Here is a 23,815-nt window from a genome sequence, read left to right on the forward strand (position 1 = left end):
TAAAGGACAACTCGGGGGTCAATGGATCTGGAAGTGAATCTGGAGAGAGCAGAAACTTGACAGCATTAGAAGTCTAGTGCTTCCAGAGGTTGTATTTTTGCTTCATGTCTGGACCTTAACATGGGGATGAGGGAGGACAAGAATATGGAGGAATGTGAAGGAAATTCAAGGGTATTCATTAGCCACTTAAAACCATGGCAATAGTTGGTGGGGAATGCATGAACGTGCCTTGTCATTTGACGTTTTCGAGGAATTTGATTTACGTTCACACAAAGTGTTGCTTGGGATGGCAACCAGACAAGTAGGAAGAAGACTTTCACAAGTTTGCAAGAGAGAAAACCAGATCTGGTCTGGCAATAGGGAGGCAGCAGATTGTTTCAATTCACCTTCTCCTTCCAGAGAGGATGAAGTGGCTATTGTCGTTGGGATAAATTACCTGGGTGTAGAAGGTGTGAATTGACGATCGCTAATTCATAGACGATAGAGGGCCCAATAAATATAAGTGCTGTGAATTTGGGTTTTAATTGCTATCTGCCTTTTTTTGTGAGGTTTTGTGAAGGAGCTCTTTACCGCCAGTACCATATGGAGCAGCCTGTCTTCAGCTGTTCATTTCTGACTCATACCTTTTCGAGTCAAGAAGTCTTGGATCAAACTGAACTTTTTATCTTTAAAGGGATCCGTGTCATGACTACAGTCTGGGCGTGCAGCCACAAGGCTTAACACAGTGAAAACTGCTCCAGAAAAAGAAGGGGAAAGGATTAGGAAGGCCGTCAGCTCCTGGAAGGAAAGGGTGACACGGGGCGGGAATCCGAGCTTGGTGTCGGTTCAAACAACGCTATTACAGTGACCCAGGCTCCAATCCGGCGCTGTCAGCGAGGAGTTTGTACATTTTCTCCATGTGTCCATTGGTTTTCCCCGGATGCTTCGGTTTCCTTCCACTCTCCATAATGGACGGGGGTTGTTGTTGGATTGGCCACATGGGCTTGTAGGCCGGCAGGGCCCGTTACAGTTCTGTAGGTCGAAATTTAAAATTAAAATTGAACTTAAGTGTCAAGGTGGGCTTTAAAGAACAAATCAACTGTTCCTCCAGTCCTCTTTTGATGAAAGCCACCACTTTACTAACCTTTGGGATGAGATGACTGGCTGCTGACAAGTGAAGACCACAAACCCAGTTTTCTACAATATTTCCCTCTCATTATTTTCAGCCAGTAACCCTTGGATTTGTTGAAGCCCATGTGATTAATTTGCAGACTCAGGGGGTCTGAATGAGATGACTTAGCCAGTCAATAAAGAACCATCCCAGCTACGGCCACCAAGCAGACTCACCTCCCTGCTCCTGGCGATGAAGTCTGGCCTATAAAGACAAGCATCTCATGTGCCTTTTTAAACATCTTGTCACATCCCTGTTATCCTCTGTAGTACCATTACAGCCTTCTTGCAATGATCTCTCTGTTAAACAGGAGCTCTATAAATATTACAATAGAGTCACTGTGTCATAGAGTATGGAACAGGCTATTCAGCCCGATGTTTTGATGCTGACCTAATTGGTATTCTGGTCTAGTGCCATTGACAGCAGTTGGCTGATAACCGAATGTTCCTACTATCCACAAATCTGTCTAAATTTCATTGAACATTGTTATTGCACCAGCTTCCCCACTTCCCTGGTAGTTCCACATTCAGAACACTTCTTGAGTGAGAATGTTGCCTCTCGTTAGAAAAAGGAGCAGGGATTGGTCACCTGGCCCATCTAGCCTGTTCCGCCAGTCAATAAATCTTTCTCGAATCTTTCCCCTTTCACCTTAAACCTCTGCCCCTCATTCTAGAATCATCACCCCTGGTTGGTGCCATAGTCGGGGGGCCCACATGGGCTGCAGGTTTTTGGAGACCGGTTCCTGGGATGTAGGTGCCGGAGCAGGGGTTCGAGAGGGCACTGCGGACAAGAAGGGCTCCCGAAGGGGCCTTAGGCGCTGAGGGCCTTCCTGATCGTGTTGGAGGTTTGAGCTGGAGCTCGGGGGACTGATGGATCAAACAGGAGTCTGTGCAGCTGCAGAGGGTGGGGAACCGCTGGAGGCAAATCCACGGACACTCTGAAGGGAACCTCTTTTGCCTCTCTTTCTCTGTTACTGTAAGGGGGGGCCGGAAATCCTAACAGTGACTGCTTTATAGCAGGGAGAAGTTAAAGTATCTCATGTATGTTTCATTTTTAATGTGACAAAGCCCCTGATGTTTTTATATAAGATCACCCCTCAACCCCCTTCACTCAGGGGGACAAAGACCCAACCCATCTAATGAGCATGAGGCTGACTTCTTGGGGTCAGGATGGACCAAGGTGGGAGATCAAGATGGACCAAGGCAGAAGTCAGGATGGACCAAGGCAGGAGGTCAAGATGGACCAAGGCAGGAGGTCAGGATGGACAAGGCAGGAGGTCAAGATGGACCAAGGCAGGAGGTCAGGATGGACAAGGCAGGAGGTCAGGATGGAGCAAGGCAGGAGATCAGGATGGACCAAGGTGGGTCAGGATGGACCAAGGCAGGAGGCCAAGATGGACTAAGGCAGGAGGTCAGGATGGACCAAGGCAGGAGGTCAAGGTGGACCAAGGCAGGAGGTCAAGATGGACCAAAGCACGAGTCGAGATGGACCAAGGCAGGAGGTCAGGATGGACCAAGGCAGGAGGTCAAGATGAACCAAGGCAGGAGGTCAGGATAGACCAAGACAGGAGGTCGAGATGGACGAAGGCAGGAGGTCAGGATGGACCAAGGCCATGCCCTCTAGAGGTCGAGAACACTAGTTTCGGATGGAGAGTCTGGACGATCTTGAATTCTGTGACAAATGCAGGCTTGATCTTCCTCTCCTTAATCCAAATCTTTAAATTAGTTCCAAGCTTCCTCCTGAGAAAACCACTTAACTCACAAACAGGAAACACAGTGCAGAAAATTGCATTTGGCAGAAATATTATTTTGTCTTTCTCCGGAATCATTGAATTAAATAAAAGCTGAGTGTCCTGAAGCCTCCCGAAAAGATTTAGCAGCTTTACCCACTGTCTCTGTTGCTATCTGCCTCTCCCCTAATGTAATCTAACCCCGTGGTAAATGTATGCACTTGGCTCCATGTTCTGATTAACAATATCTTGGGCTAAAACACAGCAAAGATCACAATGCCTGTTCTTTCTTAAGGTTTGTATCATTTTTATTCATTGAAATGCAAATTAGATTTATCAGAGAGATTAATTTTGGAGACAGAGGGCAGGGCTTAATAGCAAGCTGACATCTGGTGGGTGTAGCGAGCACAGGAGGAGCAGGTGGTATTGGACAAATGCAAGGCACTGCAGGATGCTAGAAATCTGAAATAATGCTTTGCACTCTTTCCAGGTGAATCGGTGATTTAGCTGGAATCCTTCCAAATTAGTACTCTGTACACTGGGCACCCTGTGCACTTGGAACCGTGCAGGCAGCTTGAGACATCTGTCATCAGTAGTATTCACTGAGACATCTCCCAGCAATGGCCTCTTTATAGAACAGAGCGACATTCCTGATTGGTCAACTGTAGGTTGAGTGGTGAGGGGGCCACAAGATGGCAGAGGATGCAAGACACGAAGGTGCTGGGGAAACTCGGCAGATCACGCAGTGTCTAGAGGAAGCAAAGGGATCCAACTAATGTTTGGGGCTTGAGACCTTCATCAGAATCGAAAACAGGATTTATTGCTATGAATTTCTTGTGAAATTCAATTTTTTTGTGGCAGAATCACAGTGCAAACATTTATCAAAACCACCTTACAAAATAAATAAAAATAGTGCAAGGAAAAGACAAAGTGAAGCAGTGTCTGTGGTTCATTGATCATTTGGGAATCTGATGACGGAGGGGAAGAACTGTCCTTGTGTGGCTCGTCTTCAGGCTCCTGTACCTCCTTCCTGATGGTAGCAGAGAGAAGAGGGCACGGTCTGGGTGGTGGGGATCCCTGAGGATAGAGGCTGCTTGGTTAAGACACCGCCTCTTGTAGACATCCTCAATGGTGTGAAATCAGGTACCCAAGATGTTGCAGGCCGTTAACAACCCTCTGGAGTTCATCAAGGTATATCTCCACCAATGTCAGTAACATACGCACAATCAGATGAGTATGTTTTTCTAGACATTAATTGAGTTTAGTGGTCCAATGAGGCACCTGCTGAGTAAATGTTTCTCCATAGATTTACTTCCTGCCTTGAAGGTTTCATCATTAATCCTGCATGACTGACCGCAATCAATCACCCTGGTCTCCGCCACACCACTGTTGGACTGACTGATGTACAGAGCACAAGCACGACGCTCAGCTTCCAGTTGCCTGACGCTTCCATTCTCCCACTCAATCCCCCTACACTTGATGAAATTGGGTGCATGTTTGAGGAACGGCACCTCATCTCCCAAGACAAGTAACTCTTCCAGATTTGACGTTGAATTCAGCACATTGTGACAATGCACACACCAACATGTTTTGACTTTGGCCAAGATTCTGTGAATAATGTCATTGGAGAGAATTATTCCGATTCTCCCATTTACATCTCTTCATTTAATTTTAAATTTAGACATGCAGCGCGGTAACAGGCCCTCCCGGCCCACGAGCCCATGCTGCCCAATTACACCCAATTAACCCACATCCCCGATACATTTTGAACAGTGAGAGGAAACTGGAGTTCCCGGGAAAACCTGCGTGGACACGTGGAGAACGTAGAAACTCCTTACAGACAGAAGGGGATTCGAACCCCGGTTGCTAGCACTGTAACAGCATCTTGCTAACTGCTACACTAACCGTGCCATCTTCTGGACTCATCTTTTGCTTCAGTATATCTCCATTGCTTTCCCCTTACACGAATTTCTCCTGCTCTCCATCCGATCGAACTCACCCTTTTGCTACACTTTCTCTCTGCAGCTTAAACCCATTTCCAGAGAGGTCACCAGGTTTGTTTGACAGGAATTCCCCAGCCTGGGTCAATCATCGACACTGTGGACAGACGGAGGAAATAGAAACACCAAAAACTTCTCCCAATCAAACAAGGTTAATTCCCCAATGTAGAGAACGGAGGACATTTTCATACACGTTCCTTGGCTGAAGTCAATCCTGATCACTTCAGCATTGCAACTGATTTGCGCCAAATCTTGTTGACCAGAGCTTTGCCATTAAATCAAGTTTAGTGTCATCTGATTGTACAAGTACAACTCGATGAAACATCGTTCTCCAGTGTGTCAAGCAGACACACACCCAGACCTAACACACACCCAGACCTAACACACACACAGACAAACAATACATATACAGGACAAGTATTCATCTGTACAAATAAATAAATAAATAAGCATTGCTTCATGAATGTGAGAGTCTCGGAGGGTTAGTATGAGCCGTTCCTTTGGTCGTTCAGCATTCTCACTGCCCGTGGGAAGAAGCTGATCCTCAGCCTGGTGGTGCTGGCTCTGATCCTCCTGGATCGCTTCCCTGACGGGAGCAGCTGAAAGATGCTGAGTACAGAGTAGAAGGGTCCTCAATGGTTTTGCACACTCTCTTCAGACAATGATGATGGGGAGGGAGACTCCAGTGACCCTCTCTGCCTCTCTTATGGTCCTGTGGATTGACCTCTGATCCATTTCTCTGCAGTGGCTGTACCGCACTGTGATGCAGCCGGCCAGGACACTCTGATAGAGCTCCTGCAGAAGGTTGAGATGTTGGTGGCCGGTAGCCTTGCCCGCTTCAGTCTTCTCAGGAAGTGCGGTCACTGTTGTGCCTCCCTGACAAATGAGGAGATGTTGAGTGTCCACGATAGGTCACTGGTGCCACCTCATAAATAACTTCGTCCACCACTTCCTCTGCAGATGCTGGCTGATTTGCTAAATATTTCCAGCATTCACAGTACTTGGCACCTGCAACCAAGAGTTAATGTGCGCATTTAAAATGTGCAGAGCTTCTGAGTCTGTTCGCGGTGATGTAGAACACTTCCAGAACCTAAAGGCAGACTTTCATGGGGTGTATTATTTTTGGAACGCAGTGTGCACAGTTGTGTAGGCAAATTTATTCCATTCATGAAATACTTGCTGCCTTATGACATAATTGGTGGTCTTGAGTGTGGCTGGGTTTGTGAATAGTGCCATTTTTGGCAGGTGCTTCCCAATGCATACGTGACAGGAGAGTATGGGGGCTGCGAATGAAAGGTTCAGGTGGAAAACCTTCCAATACCTGCAATTAATGGGCTTTTGAAATCTTAGAATCTTCAATTCTTTCATATGAATGCATTCTTCACAGAACAACCAAACCTGTAATCTGATGTCAATCATAAACCACAATGTGCGCTTATTGCAATCTGGAAGGTATCAGCTCAGCTCATGCTCCAATAATGTGGTTCTTCAGCCATGTAAATATCCGACTTCCATCCTCAAACACTCCCATCACTGGAAACTAAGAAATGCTGGATCACCCGATGATCTTTTGAGAGGAATGGGAAGTAAGAGCAGGGATGTGACGTTGAGGCTTTATAAGGCAGTGGTGAGACCTCAATTTTGGCCTCCACTTTTAAGAAAAGATGTGCTGACATTAGAGAAGGGTCAGAAGAGGTTCACAAGGATGATTCTGGGAATTAATGGGTTATTATAGGAGGAGAGTTTGACAGCTCTTGGCCTGTACTCGTTGGAATTTAGGAGAATGAGGTGGTATCTCATTGAAACTCATCACCTCCGTCCTTCCAGCAGTTGAGGTACACTGAACAAAGACGAAAACAGGAAAAGGATTTAATGACTGCAGCTCAGAAACACACCCTTTGGCTCTTCTAGACTGTGCCAGTCCCACTGACCTGCACTTGGACCATATTCCTCCAGACCCCTCTGGTCTATGTACCTATCCAATTTTTTTCTTTAAATGTCTAAATTCCAAAAACAATTTAAGCGTTATATTCCCCCCCTCCACCCCCCAAAATATCTAATCCTGTCAGACTGGAAGTCTGACAGGGGTCATTCTATTACACAACAGATTAAGGACATCAGCTTCTTTATTAAACTGGAGAAAATCAAATACACATCAAGAGGGTCCATCGGAACTTTCATCCATCATTGGGCTACCCTTTCTGTGTCATTTCTCTCAATTACGAGTGCGTTTGGAGTAAATGTCCAACTGCGAGATGTTTGTACCAGAACAGTCAGTAATTTACCGACGATACTGTCAGCAAAGGTGCCAAGGTGGTCAAGGAGTGAGGGGCTCGGGCATCTATTTGAGGGTGTATGTGAACATCTATGTGTATAGGCGTTGGTTTTTCTGGAAATAAAAATGGGGCACAATGAACATGCTCAATAATTATATTCTGAAAAAACAAGTCTAATCTCCAGGGAATACAATCCTGGTTTGTGAAACCCTCTTATCACATTCTAGCCTTGAGCCCAAGTGTAAATCTACACTGGAGCCCTTCGGAGGGGTAATCGTAGGTGTGAAGCTACAGCACAAATGGAGGCCATTTGGTCCATTGAGTCTGCACTGGCCAACAAAGAACCAGCCAGCCTGATCCCCCTTTCCAGCATTGAGTCTGTGACAGGCCATTGCTTGTCATGTACACGATGAGTATTGCTTCACGTACAGTTAGGGGTTCTGGCCCTACCATTCGTACCTCTCATCGCCTTGCTGAAAACATTTTTCCTCATCGCCCTGCTAGACTACTTTAAATCTAGATCCGTGGCTTTCGACTCGTGCTAGGGGAACCGAGTCCTTGTCACTTAACACTGGACAACAAATCTTTTTTAAAAGGTTTGCTTCCTGAAAAAAAAATTGGGGATTACAATTGACAGCTTTGAGCCGAACACAAAGATTTTTTCAGATTTGCTGTATCACATAAGAAGTTGGAGAAACATTAAATTAACTTGTATTGAATTTAGATTTTCAGAGTTCAGATTTATTGTCAGAGAATATACATGGCATCACATACAACCCTGAAATCCTTTTTCCCGCAAGCCAGGCAGAATTACCAGTTACTGGCAAAAAATGTACACGTAGACAATTAAAGAATTGTAAACAGAAACTGAAAGTAAACAAACTGTGCAATGCAGAGAAGATAAAAAAAATAATCAATAAGGTGTAAAAGTAAGAGTCCATAAATGAGTCCCTGATTGAGTTTGTCATTGAAGAGTCTGATGGTGGAGGGGAAGCAGCTATTCCTGAACCTGGTGGGTGCGAATCTTGTGGCACCGACACCTCTTTCCTGATGGTAGCAGTGAGAACAGAGCGTGTGCTGGGTGGAGTGGATGATTGCTGCTGCTCTCTGACGGCAGTGTTCCCTGACGATGTTCTCAATGGTGGGGAGGGTTTTGCCTGTGATCTCCTGGGCTGTGTCCACTACTTTTTGGAGGGCTTTGTGCTCAGGAGTATCCCCATACCAGACCATAATGCAGCCCAGTCAGCACACTTCCCACCAGACCTCTGTAGAAACTTGCCAGGGTTTCTGGTCTCAAACCAAACCTCCGCAAACTCCTGAGGAAGTAGAGGCACTGACGTGCTTTCTCCATGATGCCATCTGTGTGTGGGGTCCAGGAAATATCCTCCGAGATAGTGACTCCCATGACATGTTTAGATATTTACCATGTTTAATCGCATAACAATGCTGACACGTTGCGTTAGTTCAATCGACCAAAACATGTTTTGCTGCTGATTTTCATTTGTACTCAGCATCTGATGCCTCTCATGTCAGTGTCCAATATTGATGGATTCCAGTTGCCCTGATACCACTTTTCCATGGTCGCAATGTACCGGTGAAACCTTTCACCATGTTCGTCACTGACTGCACCAAGATCAGCAGGGAAGACGTCCAAGTGTGAATGCAGAAAAATGAATATTCACTGACATGTTGCAGTTCATGGTTTTGTCTGCTTGAAGTAGACTTAAAATATGACAGGAAATCACAAAAATAGGTTATATCTAAAAAATGGTATGGGAAACTGTTCAGGTGATTTTCGTGATCAGCAGCCCAAAATCCATAAAATACACCCAAAGTGTTCAAGAAGCAAAATCTTCATTGTCCAATGCCATCTGAACCTGTGATCATTTTATACGCCTCAATTAAGGGTTCCTTCTGCTCCAAAGAAAATAATCCCATAATCCAATTTTTTCCTCAGAACAACAATTCCCCATCCTGGCAGTGTCATCGTAAATCTCTCCAGTCCTGAGCCCCCAGCTCCTCCCAATGCTTCAGCTGTGCAGCGCACACATAAGTCGTTAAAAACACAGAAATACTGGAGGAACTCGACAGATCTCTCAGCGTCCACAGGAGGTAAAGGTATGTTTGTGACATTTCAGGCTCAAGCTGTCTGAGTCACTGCACACCTCCTGGAGAGCCACCAAACCCATCCCACTCCTCTTCTCAGCACTCTGCAATGCACCCAGCACTCCCCCAAATCCTCTCAGATGTCCTTCTTCTTGTGAGTAGCAGCACAGAAATATTCCTCCTCGTGCAACAGTGTCCAGTGGTTCCCCTGCTGTGATCTTGCCTTTACTTGATGTTAGGTATTTATTAAACTTCCTTTACATATCGTGTCTTGGGACTTGCTGTCAAGAACTCATGGATCTTGGATATACCCAATAAAAAGTTCTTAATATTAATAACACAGGAATGACATTAATCATAATTGTTAAACTAAATAGCCAAGGGGGATGGTGGATTTACATTCAAAACAGCTATTAATCTCCAGACTGTATAACAAACAGAGATTACATGCGAGAGTGGTCAAAGCTGAGGAAAATGGGACATTGGATTACTGCTGGAATCAATGTGATCAATTATAATATGCTTGCTTGCCTGACACAGGACATTAGTTAATTAATTGTTATACCGACACCTCACTCTGCATTATTGGTGGAAAGAACAACATTGTTATGCCTCAGAGAATGAAGATACTGAGTTATCAGTGTTCTTCAAACAAAGGTAGATAGGTCACTTTTATTCACCACTTTTGGTGTGGAGGCTCCTGCTTCTAACCTGGGAACAGGAACCAACTCGTACCATGGCTGGTTGTGTTCCTGAGTTAGCAACTTGACCACATTCAGATCATGAATGAACAACAAAATGGTAAAACAATACTGCCTTTGCTCCGTACCAACTGGCCTCTCTCTGTAACCCTGCACTTTCTGTACAGTGTACTATGCAGGAGGCGTCCACTGGACTCCTCGCAAAACAACCTCTATCATTGCATTTTCAATGCATGTGATAAAAAACGAACTTTATTTTGAGTTTGCCATCCACCAGTGAATTAAAATTCAAATAATTAGGTAATTATCAAGTTTTAAAATTCAGTCTCGTTACAAGTAACTACTGTTGTACATATCTAGTAGGGAAGGAAATCTGCTTAAATTCACTTGTTTTGGTCTATATACAAGTCCACATGAAGCTTTCTGGCACCGCCTCCACACACTGTCCTACACAAGTGTGGGAGAAGTTGGAAATCTGAGGTCAGCACATTTGATGTCTGACTCCATGACTGAATGTTTCATTATTTCTGGATGTTCCTCGATGTCCTAAACTAACAGGATGAATCCCTTCTGGTCCAAAACCTTCAGCTTGGTACCTGGCATGGTTGGCACATCTGGCAGTGCATAACACCAGCCATGGATGAAAAATATGGCATTGCCCACACCAGCCACAGCTGGCACACCTAGATGTGTCCCACACCAGTGACGTTGGGAACATCTGGCTGCCCACATCAGCCACAACTGGCACATCTAGATGTGCCCCACACCAGCAACATCGGGCACATCTGGCTGCCCACATCAGCCACAACTGGCACATCTGGATGTGTCAAACACCAGTGATGTTGGGAACATCTGGCTGCCCACACCAGCCACAGCTGGTACATCTAGATGTGTCCCACACCAGTGACATCAGGCATATTTGGCTGCCCACACCAGCCACATCTGGCACATCTGGATGTGTCCCACACCAATGACATTGGGCACACGTGGTTGCCCACACCAGCCACAGCTGGCATATCTGGATATGTCCCACACCAGCGACATCGGGCACATTTGGCAGTTCCCAATATCTTAAAAAAGATATTTAGTGAATTTTTCCTTTATTTACTGCACACTTTTGACTCATGGAATAACAAAGGTTAGTTTGTTTTTGCAGAACTTTCCAATGGTTTTTCATTATTTCACTGAATTTTAATTGTCTTGAAATATTCCTTGTTCAACAGCAACACTTTGAGCAACAGGAGCCTTGAATCCGCTACCTTCCCCTCACAAGACACGGGGGGAACCAAAGTGTCGAGGTCACTGGGAGTCCTTCTGAAGTGAAGATGTCAAAAACATTAAAGTCAGTGATTGTCATGCAACACACAAAGGTGCTGGAGAAACTCAGCAGGTTATGCACCGTCCATAGGAAGCACAGGGTGTGACAATTGGTGAGAGGATCAGCGTCAGCGTCAGATTCAGACTAAACCCTATTCTCCACCCACAGATGCTGCCCGACCTGCTCGGTGTCTTTGGCTTCACGGATTCCCACTGAGAGTGAATAGGCATATTACCTAAATACCATCAGCTGCTGGGTAAAGTGCTGGAGAAATTCACCAGGTCATGGAGTGTCCATAATCAGATCAGATACTATCCATTGTCAAGTAATAAAACACAAATGTAATATTGCACAAAACTGCCTTTAGTTGGCCGTAAGGCAGACAAAAATTCTGCATTAGCATTGCCCGGCGCTCCTTACAGTACGAGAGAAAGAGAAGCTAAAGGGAGTCCCTTCAGAGTCACTGAGTGACTGTGGATTCGCCTCCTGCAGCCTCTGCAGCCGCACGGATTCCTGTTCGATTAATCGGCCGCCTGAGCCCCAGATCCAAACTTCCAACTTGGTCAGGAAGCCTTCAGTGTCTGAGGCCCCTTCAGAGCCCTTCTTGCCTTCTGCACCCTCTTGAATCCCAGTTCCAGTACTTGGTTCCCATGAGCTGGTCTCCGACAGCCCGCAGCTCGGTGTGAGTCCTTTGAACTCAAATCACCGCTGCCTGTGTGTGTGCCCTTCAGCTGCAGGGCCCCTCACTGGTTCGCTGCTATGGTCACCGTCCTCTGCTTCCCCTTCTCAACAGGGGGGTGTTCTCCCCATTACTGGTGCCCTGCAACAGCCCGCTGCTCCCCCAGAGGCTGAACACAGGCGCCACCATCTTTGGCCCAGACTTTGCGGTCGCAGGATTTTACAATGAAACACTCCTTTCTTTGCTTGGCTTCGCGGACGAAGATTTATGGAGGGGGTAAATGTCCACGTCAGCTGCAGGCTTGTTTGTGGCTGACAAGTCCGATGCGGGACAGGCAGACACGGTTGCAGCGGTTGCAGGGGAAAATTGGTTGGTTGGGGTTGGGTGTTGGGTTTTTCCTCCTTTGCCTTTTGTCAGTGAGGTGGGCTCTGCGGTCTTCTTCAAAGGAGGTTGCTGCCCGCCGAACTGTGAGGCGCCAAGATGCACGGTTTGAGGCGATATCAGCCCACTGGCGGTGGTCAATGTGGCAGGCACCAAGAGATTTCTTTAGGCAGTCCTTGTACCTTTTCTTTGGTGCACCTCTGTCACGGTGGCCAGTGGAGAGCTCGCCATATAACACGATCTTGGGAAGGCGATGGTCCTCCATTCTGGAGACGTGACCCACCCAGCGCAGCTGGATCTTCAGCAGCGTGGACTCGATGCTGTCGACCTCTGCCATCTCGAGTACTTCGACGTTAGGGATGAAAGCGCTCCAATGAATGTTGAGGATGGAGCGGAGACAACGCTGGTGGAAGCGTTCTGGGAGCCGTAGGTGATGCCGGTAGAGGACCCATGATTCGGAGCCAACGGCTCTGTATACGCTTATCTTTGTGAGGTTTTTCAGTTGGTTGTTTTTCCAGACTCTTTTGTGTAGTCTTCCAAAGGCGCTATTTGCCTTGGCGAGTCTGTTGTCTATCTCGTTGTCGATCCTTGCATCTGATGAAATGGTGCAGCCGAGATAGGTAAACTGGTTGACCGTTTTGAGTTTTGTGTGCCCGATGGAGATGTGAGGGGGCTGGTAGTCATGGTGGGGAGCTGGCTGATGGAGGACCTCAGTTTTCTTCAGGCTGACTTCCAAGCCAAACATTTTGGCAGTTTCCGCAAAACAGGACGTCAAGCGCTGAAGAGCTGGCTCTGAATGGGCAACTAAAGCGGCATCATCTGCAAAGAGTAGTTCACGGACAAGTTTCTCTTGTGTCTTGGTGTGAGCTTGCAGGCGCCTCAGATTGAAGAGACTGCCATCCATGCGGTACCGGATGTAAACAGCGTCTTCATTGTTGAGGTCTTTCATGGTTTGGTTCAGCATCATGCTGAAGAAGATTGAAAAGAGGGTTGGTGCGAGAACACAGCCTTGCTTCACGCCATTGTTAATGGAGAAGGGTTCAGAGAGCTCATTGCTGTATCTGACCCGACCTTGTTGGTTTACGTGCAGTTGGATAACCATGTTGAGGAACTTTGGGGGGCATCCGATGCGCTCTAGTATTTGCCAAAGCCCTTTCCTGCTCATGGTGTCGAAGGCTTTGGTGAGGTCAACAAAGGTGATGTAGAGTCCTTTGTTTTGTTCTCTGCACTTTTCTTGGAGCTGTCTGAGGGCAAAGACCATGTCAGTAGTTGCTCTGTTTGCGCGAAAGCCGCACTGTGATTCTGGGAGAATATTCTCGGCGACACTAGGTATTATTCTATTTAGGAGAATCCTAGCGAAGATTTTACCTGCAATGGAGAGCAGCGTGATTCCCCTGTCGTTTGAGCAGTCTTATTTCTCACCTTTGTTTTTGTACAGGGTGATGATGGTGGCATCACGAAGGTCCTGAGGCAGTTTTCCTTGGTCCCAACAAAGCTTGGTTGCTTAATGCATGTACGGAGCTATCTGTAGTAGATCTGGGAGGTAGGACCCTTCGGGGAGCACTGTGCCTATGCTCCCTGCTCTCCTGAGTCCACCCCAGCGGTAACACAGCAGCTCGTCCAGCACCACCATCATTACATAAAAGTATGTGACCTGCTGAGATTCTCCAGCACTTTTGTGCATGGTCCTACAATCAGTCTTCCCTGTTTAACTACCATCATCTGTTGCCAATCCCCAGCCCAGAGGACAGTGTCAATCCTCCCAAGGTTGGGGTCTGTGCCCTGTCAACCTCACTTCTGCTGGTGCGTCATCCAAATAATATTTTGCCACTGTTAAGAATTAGCAGGCTCTCCTAACTTAAAGAAGCAAACACTTTTAGCTCAAGGCATATTCGCACCAGAGGTGTGAGATAAAACAAAAGTTTTCATTTCAAATTTCACACTTTAGAATAAACTGTCCCTGCACCAGATGCTAAGTTAACCTTCAAGGATCCTAATTGTGATGTTTCTTTTATTGTAATAAAGAAACTTGGGTTCTTTTAAAACAACTACATTTTATTAGGTGTAGAACTCAGTCAAGACCATGTGGAGACAGTCATCTTGAATCCAACTAAGATACACACAATCTAGTGTCTGACTCCCTCTAGTGGTCAGGAGTGTCACGAGCACTCTATCACTGCACGAATGACACAGCGGGAGATACATCATCTCCTGCCTTTGCCACCTCTCCCCTTATTTTTTTGTTCGGACGCCTGCCGACATTCTTGCACACCTTGATGCTGGAGTGAACACCGGTTCTGTATTTTTACCGTTGCTACATAAAGGACACTGTTTGACCAGCTGAGCTTCTCCAGCAGTTTGTGTTTTAACCTCACTCCCCATTTTGCATTGATCAAAATCGTGTGTGAGATCCCAGTATTTCACTGGTTGGACAGCGTATCAAAGACACCGAGGTTAAATTGTCATCTTCCCAACCTATAATGCCGCTGTGTTTGATGTCCAACTGCAGAGAGGTCCACAAAGTCACAAGAGAAATAATTCAGGCGAATCCAGAGTCTTTTGCCCAGCAAAGGTGAATCAGTATCCGCAGGAGGTCGGCTGAAGGTGGGGGTGGTGGGAGATACAGTGAAACCTCGTTAGAATGTGATTTGTTAATCCGCGGAATCGCTTATAGCGCAGGTGTTTGTGGACCGCAAACATTAATTTTAGGATGCCAGGCTAACAGTGGCTAACAGCCGCAAACTCAAAAATGGACTCTTAGATTCATTTACAAGAGGTGTATATTAATATGTGGAGTTTAAAGGTCTTCTTATAGGGTTTGAGTCACAGTTTTCTGTTTTCCTGCTTCCTGAATCATGACATCTGTTCCGCGACTCGGCTGTAACGCGGTATGAAATCTTGGACCCCAGCTACCACGTTCTAACAAAATTTTACTGTATTTAGCAGGAACTAAGGGAGGGGATGACATTGAGGGTGGCGGGTGTAGGAACGGGCTGCTGGAGGAGGTGGTTGAGGTAGGTACTATTGCGATGTTGGAGGAAACATCGGTCGGATATGTGGATAGGATGGGTCTAGAGAGATGGGCTAAATGCAGGCAAGTGGCCTAGTGTGGCTGAGACATTTGGGTCGGCAGGGGCAAGTAGAAGAAGAGGGCTTGTTTCCACGCTGGATGACTCTGTCAAATTGATGTCAATACTCATTTTGTGAAGAAAACATTCAAAGAAAGTTCATATAGGGTTAAATAATGAAGTCTGCAGACGCTGGGGCCGAATGCAATCCACAAATGTGCTGGAGAAACTCGGCAGGTCACACAGCATCCAGAGCAAGTAAAAGGCAGTCAACATTTCAGACCTGAGCCCTTCATTGGGAATAATTTAAGTTTAGACATACAGCATGGTAACAGGCCATTCTGGCCCACGACTTCATGCTGCCCAATTACCCCTAATTAGTCTACAACCCCCGGTACGTTTTGAATGGTGGGAAAAAAACCAGAGCCCTGGGGGAAACCCACGCAGACTCAGGGAGAGCGTACAAACTCCTGACAGACAGCGCGGGATTCAAACCACGGTCCCTGGCGCTGTAACCACGTTGTGCTAACTGTTACGTGAACCGTGCAGCCCAGTGTTGATTCAGAGCCTCAGGATGATACCCCAGTAAAAAGGTGGGGGGGAGCGGGGAGAGGAGAGCAGACTTAGAGGCAAAGGGTAATAGACGGATGCAGGTGGGAGGGTCAAAAAGAATGAAGCTGAGAAGTGATGGGGAAGAGAGCGAAGAAAGGTGCTGTCCGACAGGAGAAGGAGTGGAATGGGGTGGGGTGATGGAGGAAGGGAAAGAGAGAGATGGGGGAGGGGGGGGTTAATGGAATTTGCTATGTCCCTGTTGGAGAGATTGAAATGCCCAGCAGTATGTAAGTGATCTAATCTCAGGCTCCAAGCTGCAATAATCAATATGCAGCAGGGAATTATTCACCTCGAGTGGTCTGCTGACATTAGAAACTGCAAGCTGGGTATCTCTGCCCTCTGTCAAGGTCTCAGCTTGCAGCCCTTACTGCTGTCCTGTCATTTTGTACAAGGCCATATATATTTTATTTCAGAAGATCCGTGACTTGGGTAAATCAGACTGCTCACACGTGTTCGCTCGATTCTGCAACGTTGTGAGGCTTTAAAGGGAGGACAGAAGTGAGGATATAATGTGGTGCGGCTCAGAGACAGGCCAGGGAGACACCCTGGGGGCTGCAAATGCTGGAATCTGCTGGACGAACTCAATGGGTCAAGTGGCATCCGTGGGAGAAAAAGTCAAATCAGGTTTATTTATCATCTGATTGCACAAGTGCATCCAACAAAACAGCGTTCTCCGGTCCTCGGTGTAAAACACACACACACACACACACACACACACACACACACACACACACACACACACACACACACACACACACACACACACACACACACACACACACACACACACACACACACACACACACACACAAACAATAGTAAAAACACAAGATGCTGGAGAAACTCAGCAGGTCAAACATTTTGTGTTTTTACTCCAACCACAGTGTCCACACAATTCTGTGTTTTACCACAGACAAACAATGCACACGAAGGACAAGTATTCATATGAACAAGTAAATAAATATTGTTTCCTGAATATGAGAGTCTTGGAGGGTTAGTGTGAGCCGTTCCTTTAGTCGTTCAGCATTCTCCCTGCCCGTGGGAAGAAGCTGTTCCTCAGCCTGGTGGGAGCCACTGGAAGATGCTGCATGTGGGGTGGAAGGGGTCCTTGATGATTTTGCGTGCCCTCTTCAGACAACAATCCTGGTAGATCACGTTGATGGGGAGGGTGGGGGGGATGAGACTCTGGTGATCCTCTCTGCTGCTCTTATGGTCTTGCCAGTCTGAGCTTGATGACTGACAACTCTGAGAAAAGCAATGGGTTCCCTCTATTGTAGTGGTTCTCAACCTTTTCTTCCCACTCACATGCCACTTACTTCTGGAAGGGAAGTGAGTGTTACACAAAGCTCTTGGATTTGTTAAAGTGAAGCTTGCTCTATCCAGGACAGACGTGAAGCACACCGCCTGACAGGTTTCACCTGGATATAGACGGCCAATCCTACACTGAACCCAAACCTGCTAGGGGCAGATGAGGGCACCCAACCCAATTTAGTGCCATCTTGCAATTCATTCTTCCCCTATACAATTAAAGCATAGAGTAATCTTCATCCGATCACACTCACCCAACCAGACCATTACATTTAAGACAGATCTTCCTCAGAAATCTCCTCCTGAAGCACACCCTCCCCCTCCTCCAGTTCAAATTCCAATACGGAATACTTTGGAGGATTCAGAACCAAGAACCATGGGGCTCCTATGCCATAGGAATCCGTGGGTGCTCCATGGTCAGTAAAGGATTGTTTTAGGTGGCATGTGAGTGTAAAAAGGTTGAGAGCCACTGATCGATTGCAATAAAGGAAGATAAGAAATGGGAGCAAGACTTGGCCAAACAACCCCCTCCTCTGCAGTCAGGCTGTGGGAAGGTCTATAAGCCAGTTAGTGAGCTATGAAACCCCCTTGAGCCTTGTCCCTAGTGGCAGTGGGAAGAAGAGTGTTTACACAGGGTGTGATGACTCCTTCAGAGAGTTGGCTGCCTTTCCCAGGCAGCAGCAGATGTCGATGGAATCCATGGAGGGCAGGAAGGTGGCATGATGTTCTGACCTCCTCACCACTTTCCAGCTCTGAGCAGTGCAGCTCCCTTCCTGCGCTATGATGCAACCAGCAGGTCGGCATTCCCTGATACACCAAGGGAGGTACAGGGGGAGGTGGACATGCCCAACTTCCTTCGTCTTCTCACAAAGACGAGGCATGGCACCTTCTTGACCTTTGCATCTATGTGTTCGATGGTTGGTCATTAATTTCCACCAGTGACTGGGTGAGTGGGAGTTGTGGGGAGAGTAAACCAGGAATGGTGAGACCAGGTGGATGGTGGTTACGGCCTTGGCGATGGACTGAAGGGCCTCTCTTGCTGAATGACTGTGAGCAATGAGAGACATTTGCTATATCAATGTCTTTTTAATACTGCCTGGCCTTTTTGGGTGTTTAACGAGGGAAATGGTAATCAACCTTAATGCCGAGTGCCATGTGTGCATGTTGTGAAGAACAGGACAATCTCTCTCTTGGGAAAGATTCTTTTTTTTTTCACACATATCTTCAGTTAGCATAGCAGTTAGTGCAACACCTTTCCAGGCCAGTGATTGGGTCCAGGGTTTAAATCCCACGCTGTCTGTAAGGAGTTTGTACCTTCTCCCCGTGTCTGCGTGGGTTTCCCCTGATGGCTCCGGTTTCCTCCCACGCTTCAAAACGTACCGGGGGGTTATCGGTCATTTGGGCGGCACTGACTCATGGGCCAGAAGGGCCTGTTACTGTGCCATATTCTAACTTTAAAATTTAAATTTAAAATCACCTTGCTGACTCAGTCAGAGGGGAACCCAAGAAAACAGTGGAAGGAAGGTTATGTCGTTGATTTTTTTTAATGCCTGATATCTAACAGTTTAACATGTATACTCGTGTCAAAGTCGATCTCATGTAAATGTTAACCCCCCCCCCCCCACCCCACCCCACCTATTGGCTAAAAAATCTGGTATTTTCCATATATCTCATGTAAAAGTTGATCCTAGTTCTTCACAGTTAACACCTCAACTGTTGCAAGTACCTGCACAATGAGGAAATGAATTTTTTTCTGTGTTACGCGTTTGATGTACAATTCATACAAACATTCTTACAGATTCCTAAAGTTCATAATCGACCAAACACTAGAATTACCGGTAGTGTGATTCGTGTGATAATCACAATGTATATCACACCCCCATTTCTTATATACACTGGACCATATGAATTTACTTCACGAAAATTACTGTATCCCCGAACAGGTTATGTCGTTATACTGTAACTGCCGTAAAATGACCAAAGCTTTGTCGTGTGCACAGTAGGTACCGGTCATGGGAATATACAGTAATTATGAGCTTTAAACAGATTTTGCTCAGCTCGTCTGTTGAGTATGATGGATACAAATGAAAGAGCAAGTGCAGGGAAGTATTGTTAAAAACTACTTTGTAGTTTTTGATATGTGGAGGGATGTGTGTTTCGAGGCTCAGTCTGTGTTATTAGTTTAATTCAATGTGTTTTTGTTCTTTATTCGGTTAGAGGTCATTTGGACTTCTGCTACTGATTTAGTATTTTGATTCTAGTGTAAATTTCAGCCCCTCAAAAGCAGTCTCCATGTAATAGATGACTCCGTAAATTTAACATTAAAAAATGGTCCAGAAGATTTGACTTTTAAATAAGTATAATTAAATCAATTTTTTTTTTAAATTAGACATAGGAACATAGGAACTAGAAACAGGAGTAGGCCAAAAATGGCCCATCGAGCCTGCTCAACCATTCAATACGATCATGGCTGATCTAATTTAGGACCTAACTCCACCTACCTGCCTTCTCCCCATATCCCCTAATTCCTCTATCATGTACATACACACCCTTTTAGCACACGAGCCCATGCTGCCCAATTGACCTACAATCCTGAACGACAGGAGGAAACCGGGGCCCACGCAGACATGGGGAGACATAGAACTCCTCATAGACAGCGCGAGATTCGAACCCGGGCTACTGGCGCTGTAACGCCGTTGCGCTGACCGCTACGGTAAACTGTGCCGACCTTATCAAGTAAGATTTGTATTCTTTGCTCAGCCAAATCATGGCCGCCACAAACGAGACTGATTTAACAAATCTCACATGAATCTCGTGTGCATCTGTGAGAAGAAGGGGAGCAAGCAAAGTATGGTTGAGCAGGGCGTACAAAAATTAAACAAAACCATCAGCTGTTAAAATCTGCTTGGCTGTATTCTCCAAATGGGTCAAAAAGAAATGAAGACTTTCCACAGGTTTCAGACCCCTGTTTGCTCTCAGTCATCGAGTCAGTTGTACAGCGCAGAGACTGTCCCTTTTGCCCATGCACGCTAATCCAATTTGCCTGCATTAAGACCGTAACCATCTCAGCTTTGCCTATTCAAGTGGTTGTCTAAATGCTTCTTAAACATAATAATCGCAACTGATCCCACCACCTCCTGTGTGTTCCAGACACCGGCTCTGCTCTGCTAGTAAAAGGCAACAGACACTCTGCTGCAGGAGGCCAGCAGGTTGAGAAGCATCGATGGGAGAAAAAGAATGGTTAATGGGTCTTCAAGACTCTGAGGAAGGGTTCCAACCCGAAAGGTTGCCCATTCTTTTTGTCCCACCAATACTGCCCACGAATGCTCCCTATGCCAGTGTCTGCAGTGCTTCAAAGCTCTGCCCATCAGACCCTCCCACATTTCCATGACACATGCCCGTGTGGACACATGGACAAAGAGCCACAGAAGAAGCTGCAAATCCTATTAATGTATGCACATGCAGGTCAGTGGGACTAGACAAGAAAACATGATTCAGCACAGACAAGAGGGGCCGAAGGGGCCTGCTTCTGTGCTGTAATTGTTTTATGGTTGCTTCTAGACCCAGGAGCATTGATATTTAGGTTGGCGTCCTCGTGCAGTGATGAGAGGCGACCTTTCCAGATGAGAAGATGAACTAGAAGTTGTCAAACCCCTGAGATTGTAAAAATTCTTCTGAACTGTCTGACAGAAATGCAGAATTGTCAACAGTGCACAGATCAGCCCATACGTTAAGAACAGCAGTTTTACATCATAGTCGTGGAGTCCTTCAGCACAGGATTGGCCCCACAGGTCCATGCTGAACAAACTGCCCTGCTGCTTTAGTCTTACTTGTCCACGTTAGACTCAGATCCCTCTGCTCCCCTTCCATCCATGGAGTTAACCAAGTGTTTTTTTTAAATTTAGACGTACAGCACAGTAACAGGCCCTTGCAGACCGCGAGCCCATGCCGCCCAAATACACCCAATTAACATACACCCCTCGTATGCTTTTGAAGGGTGGGGGGAGAATGTGCAAACTCCTTACAGAGAACACTGCATTCGAAGCTGGGCTGCTGGGGCAGTAACAGCGTTGAGCTAACTGTCGCACTAGCAGTGCAGCCCCATTTCTTAAATGAAGCTAACGTACCTGCCTCCACTACTTTGTCTAGCAGCTCGTTCCGTGTCCCCACGACTCTCTGAGTGAAGAACTGATCTCTCACCTCCCACCCTCCTCACTGTATAATTATGCCTTATCACTTTAAGGAAACAGTCGGTCATTATTCACCTTATCAATCCCCTCATGATATAATGTACCTCAATAAAATCCCCACTCAACATCCTCAACAACAGCATTCTAAGAAAAACAGGCCAGGTTTTTCCATGATAACCCAACTTCGTTAGACCTGGAAACAACTTTCTCCGTACTCCTTCCAACGCTACAACATCCTTCCTCGAGGAAGGCGACTAAAGCTGCAACAATACTCCAAATGTGGCCTCGTCTTAATGTCCCGACACTAGTATTCAGTGGCAGGACTAATGAAGGCAGGTGATCCAAAGGTTATCTTTACTCCTCTGTCTACTTGTGCTGCCGCCTGCAAAGACCTGTGTCCCCACCCCCTTCGATCCCTCTGCTCCATAACACTCTCGGGCGATGCCATTAACAGTATAAGTCCTGGCTTTGTTTGATCAGTAACCCCTTTTACACAGCCACTTCAAGGTGGGAGTATTACACCTTTATTGTGCCACGACTACTGTGTAAAAGTAACCAACGTGGAATAGGGGTGGGGGGGGGGGGAGTGGTCATCATAGTCCTACCTTTAAGCCAGCAGTGGAGCGAAATTGATGTCTGTGTTAAAAGGGGCAGCAGCAGGCTGGGCCCAGGATGGGAAAGGATGTGTATGTGTATGTTATACACACCAAATGCTGACACGGATAAGTTACAAGTCCCGCCTCTTTTGCTTCCGGAGTGTAAAATGACGCACTGGCCCAGCATTTTGCCAGCATTGTTTGGTTCGGTGTAAACCAGCAAAGCCGGCTTAGTGAAGGATCTTTCATACGGCACTACTGTGGGATCTCTGTGTAAAAAGGGCTTATGATTGAATGCCTGCTGTCACTGTCAAGAGAAACAGGCCCTTCAGCCCATTGAGTCTGTGCCAACCAATGCCCGACGTTAATCCAGTATTTTATATTCCATACCTTCCCTCCAACTCCTACTAGATTTGACCACCCACCTACACACTAGCAGCAATTTACAGTGGCCAATAAACTTTCCAAAATACATGATGCACCATCAATCACTCAGGAGACTATTGTGGAGAAACCAATAGACTTTAATTCACTTGTGAACATAGCATATCCCTGCTGTTTGGTTGTCATGCACTGAGCTGCAGGGGGCTGTGGAACAGTCACCTTTATACAGGAGCCTATGAGGAGGGCCCATGGTTACAACTGGCCAATAGGTGTGTCTGACCAGATAATTATCCATTACAGTGGTTTACCACAATACAGGACTTTAGGGCTTTGGGCGGGGGGAGGGGGAGGGGGTGGAAAAAACAGAAAATTTGGGGGAACCCATCTGATCTCAGCGAGAATGTCCAGAATCTACGTCAACGGTTTCAAGGTCAGGATTGTTTCTGGATCTTTGGGGCAGTGAAGTTAGCGGCGCTACTAACCCTGCCACCGGTGCTGCCCAAGTGGGATTCAAAAGGGAGCTTGATAGAAAGAAAGGCTCTAGGAGAGGGCGAGGGAGTGGATTGTCCTCATATAGAGCCAGCATGACTCGTTGGGCTGAATGGCTGCACTTCATGCTGTGGTTGTTTTGCAATTCTGTAATAATTTCCAAAGGAGCATGTCTGATTATTAGTACCCTGGTGCTGGCGGGAGTTTACAGCGTACACATCGGTTCTTGCAATTCCAACCTTACAGCAGTAACAACAAATCGCAAAACACACTTTTGGCTGTAACTACATTTGGATGATCTGGAAGGATGCAAAAGGTGTAATGCTAATACAACAGTCCTTTAAACCATAAAGACAACATTTTCCTGATTTTCCTTTCCAATAGAAAGAACATTTAAATTCTGTTAAAGGGAGCACACATGAAATTGCTGCAATTCTCAATCACATGAGAACATTGGCTACAATGCAGCACTCCTCTGGGGTATCCAACTGCAACAATGCAGCTCTCCCCCAGAGCATCCATCTGCAACAATGCAGCTCTCCTCCAGAGTATCCATCTGCAACAATGCAGCTCTCCCCCAGAGTATCCATCTGCAACAAGGCAGCTTTCTCCCAGAGTATCCAACTGCAACAATGCAGCTCTCCCCCAGAGCATCCATCTGCAACAATGCAGCTCTCCTCCAGAGTATCCATCTGCAACAATGCAGCTCTCCCCCAGAGTATCCATCTGCAACAATGCAGCTTTCTCCCAGAGTACCCATCTGCAACAATGCAGCTCTCCCCTCGAGCATCCATCTGCAACAATGCAGCTCTCCCCAGAGCATCCATC

At 46.5% G+C, this 23,815-nt stretch overlaps 1 protein-coding gene across 1 annotated transcript; it reads left to right on the plus strand.

Annotated features, from left to right (window-relative positions):
* The first annotated feature begins 2,019 nt into the window (after positions 1–2,019).
* Positions 2,020–2,707, plus strand: LOC138756798 (acidic proline-rich protein HP43A-like). Its single transcript, XM_069923186.1, has 2 exons — positions 2,020–2,053; positions 2,265–2,707. Exons 1-2 carry the CDS (start codon positions 2,020–2,022, stop codon positions 2,705–2,707), a joined length of 477 nt encoding a protein of 158 aa, XP_069779287.1.
* Positions 2,708–23,815: the final 21,108 nt, after the last annotated feature.

The sequence above is a fragment of the Narcine bancroftii genome, chromosome 3 (genome assembly GCF_036971445.1).
Source record: "Narcine bancroftii isolate sNarBan1 chromosome 3, sNarBan1.hap1, whole genome shotgun sequence".
Taxonomy (NCBI): domain Eukaryota; kingdom Metazoa; phylum Chordata; class Chondrichthyes; order Torpediniformes; family Narcinidae; genus Narcine; species Narcine bancroftii.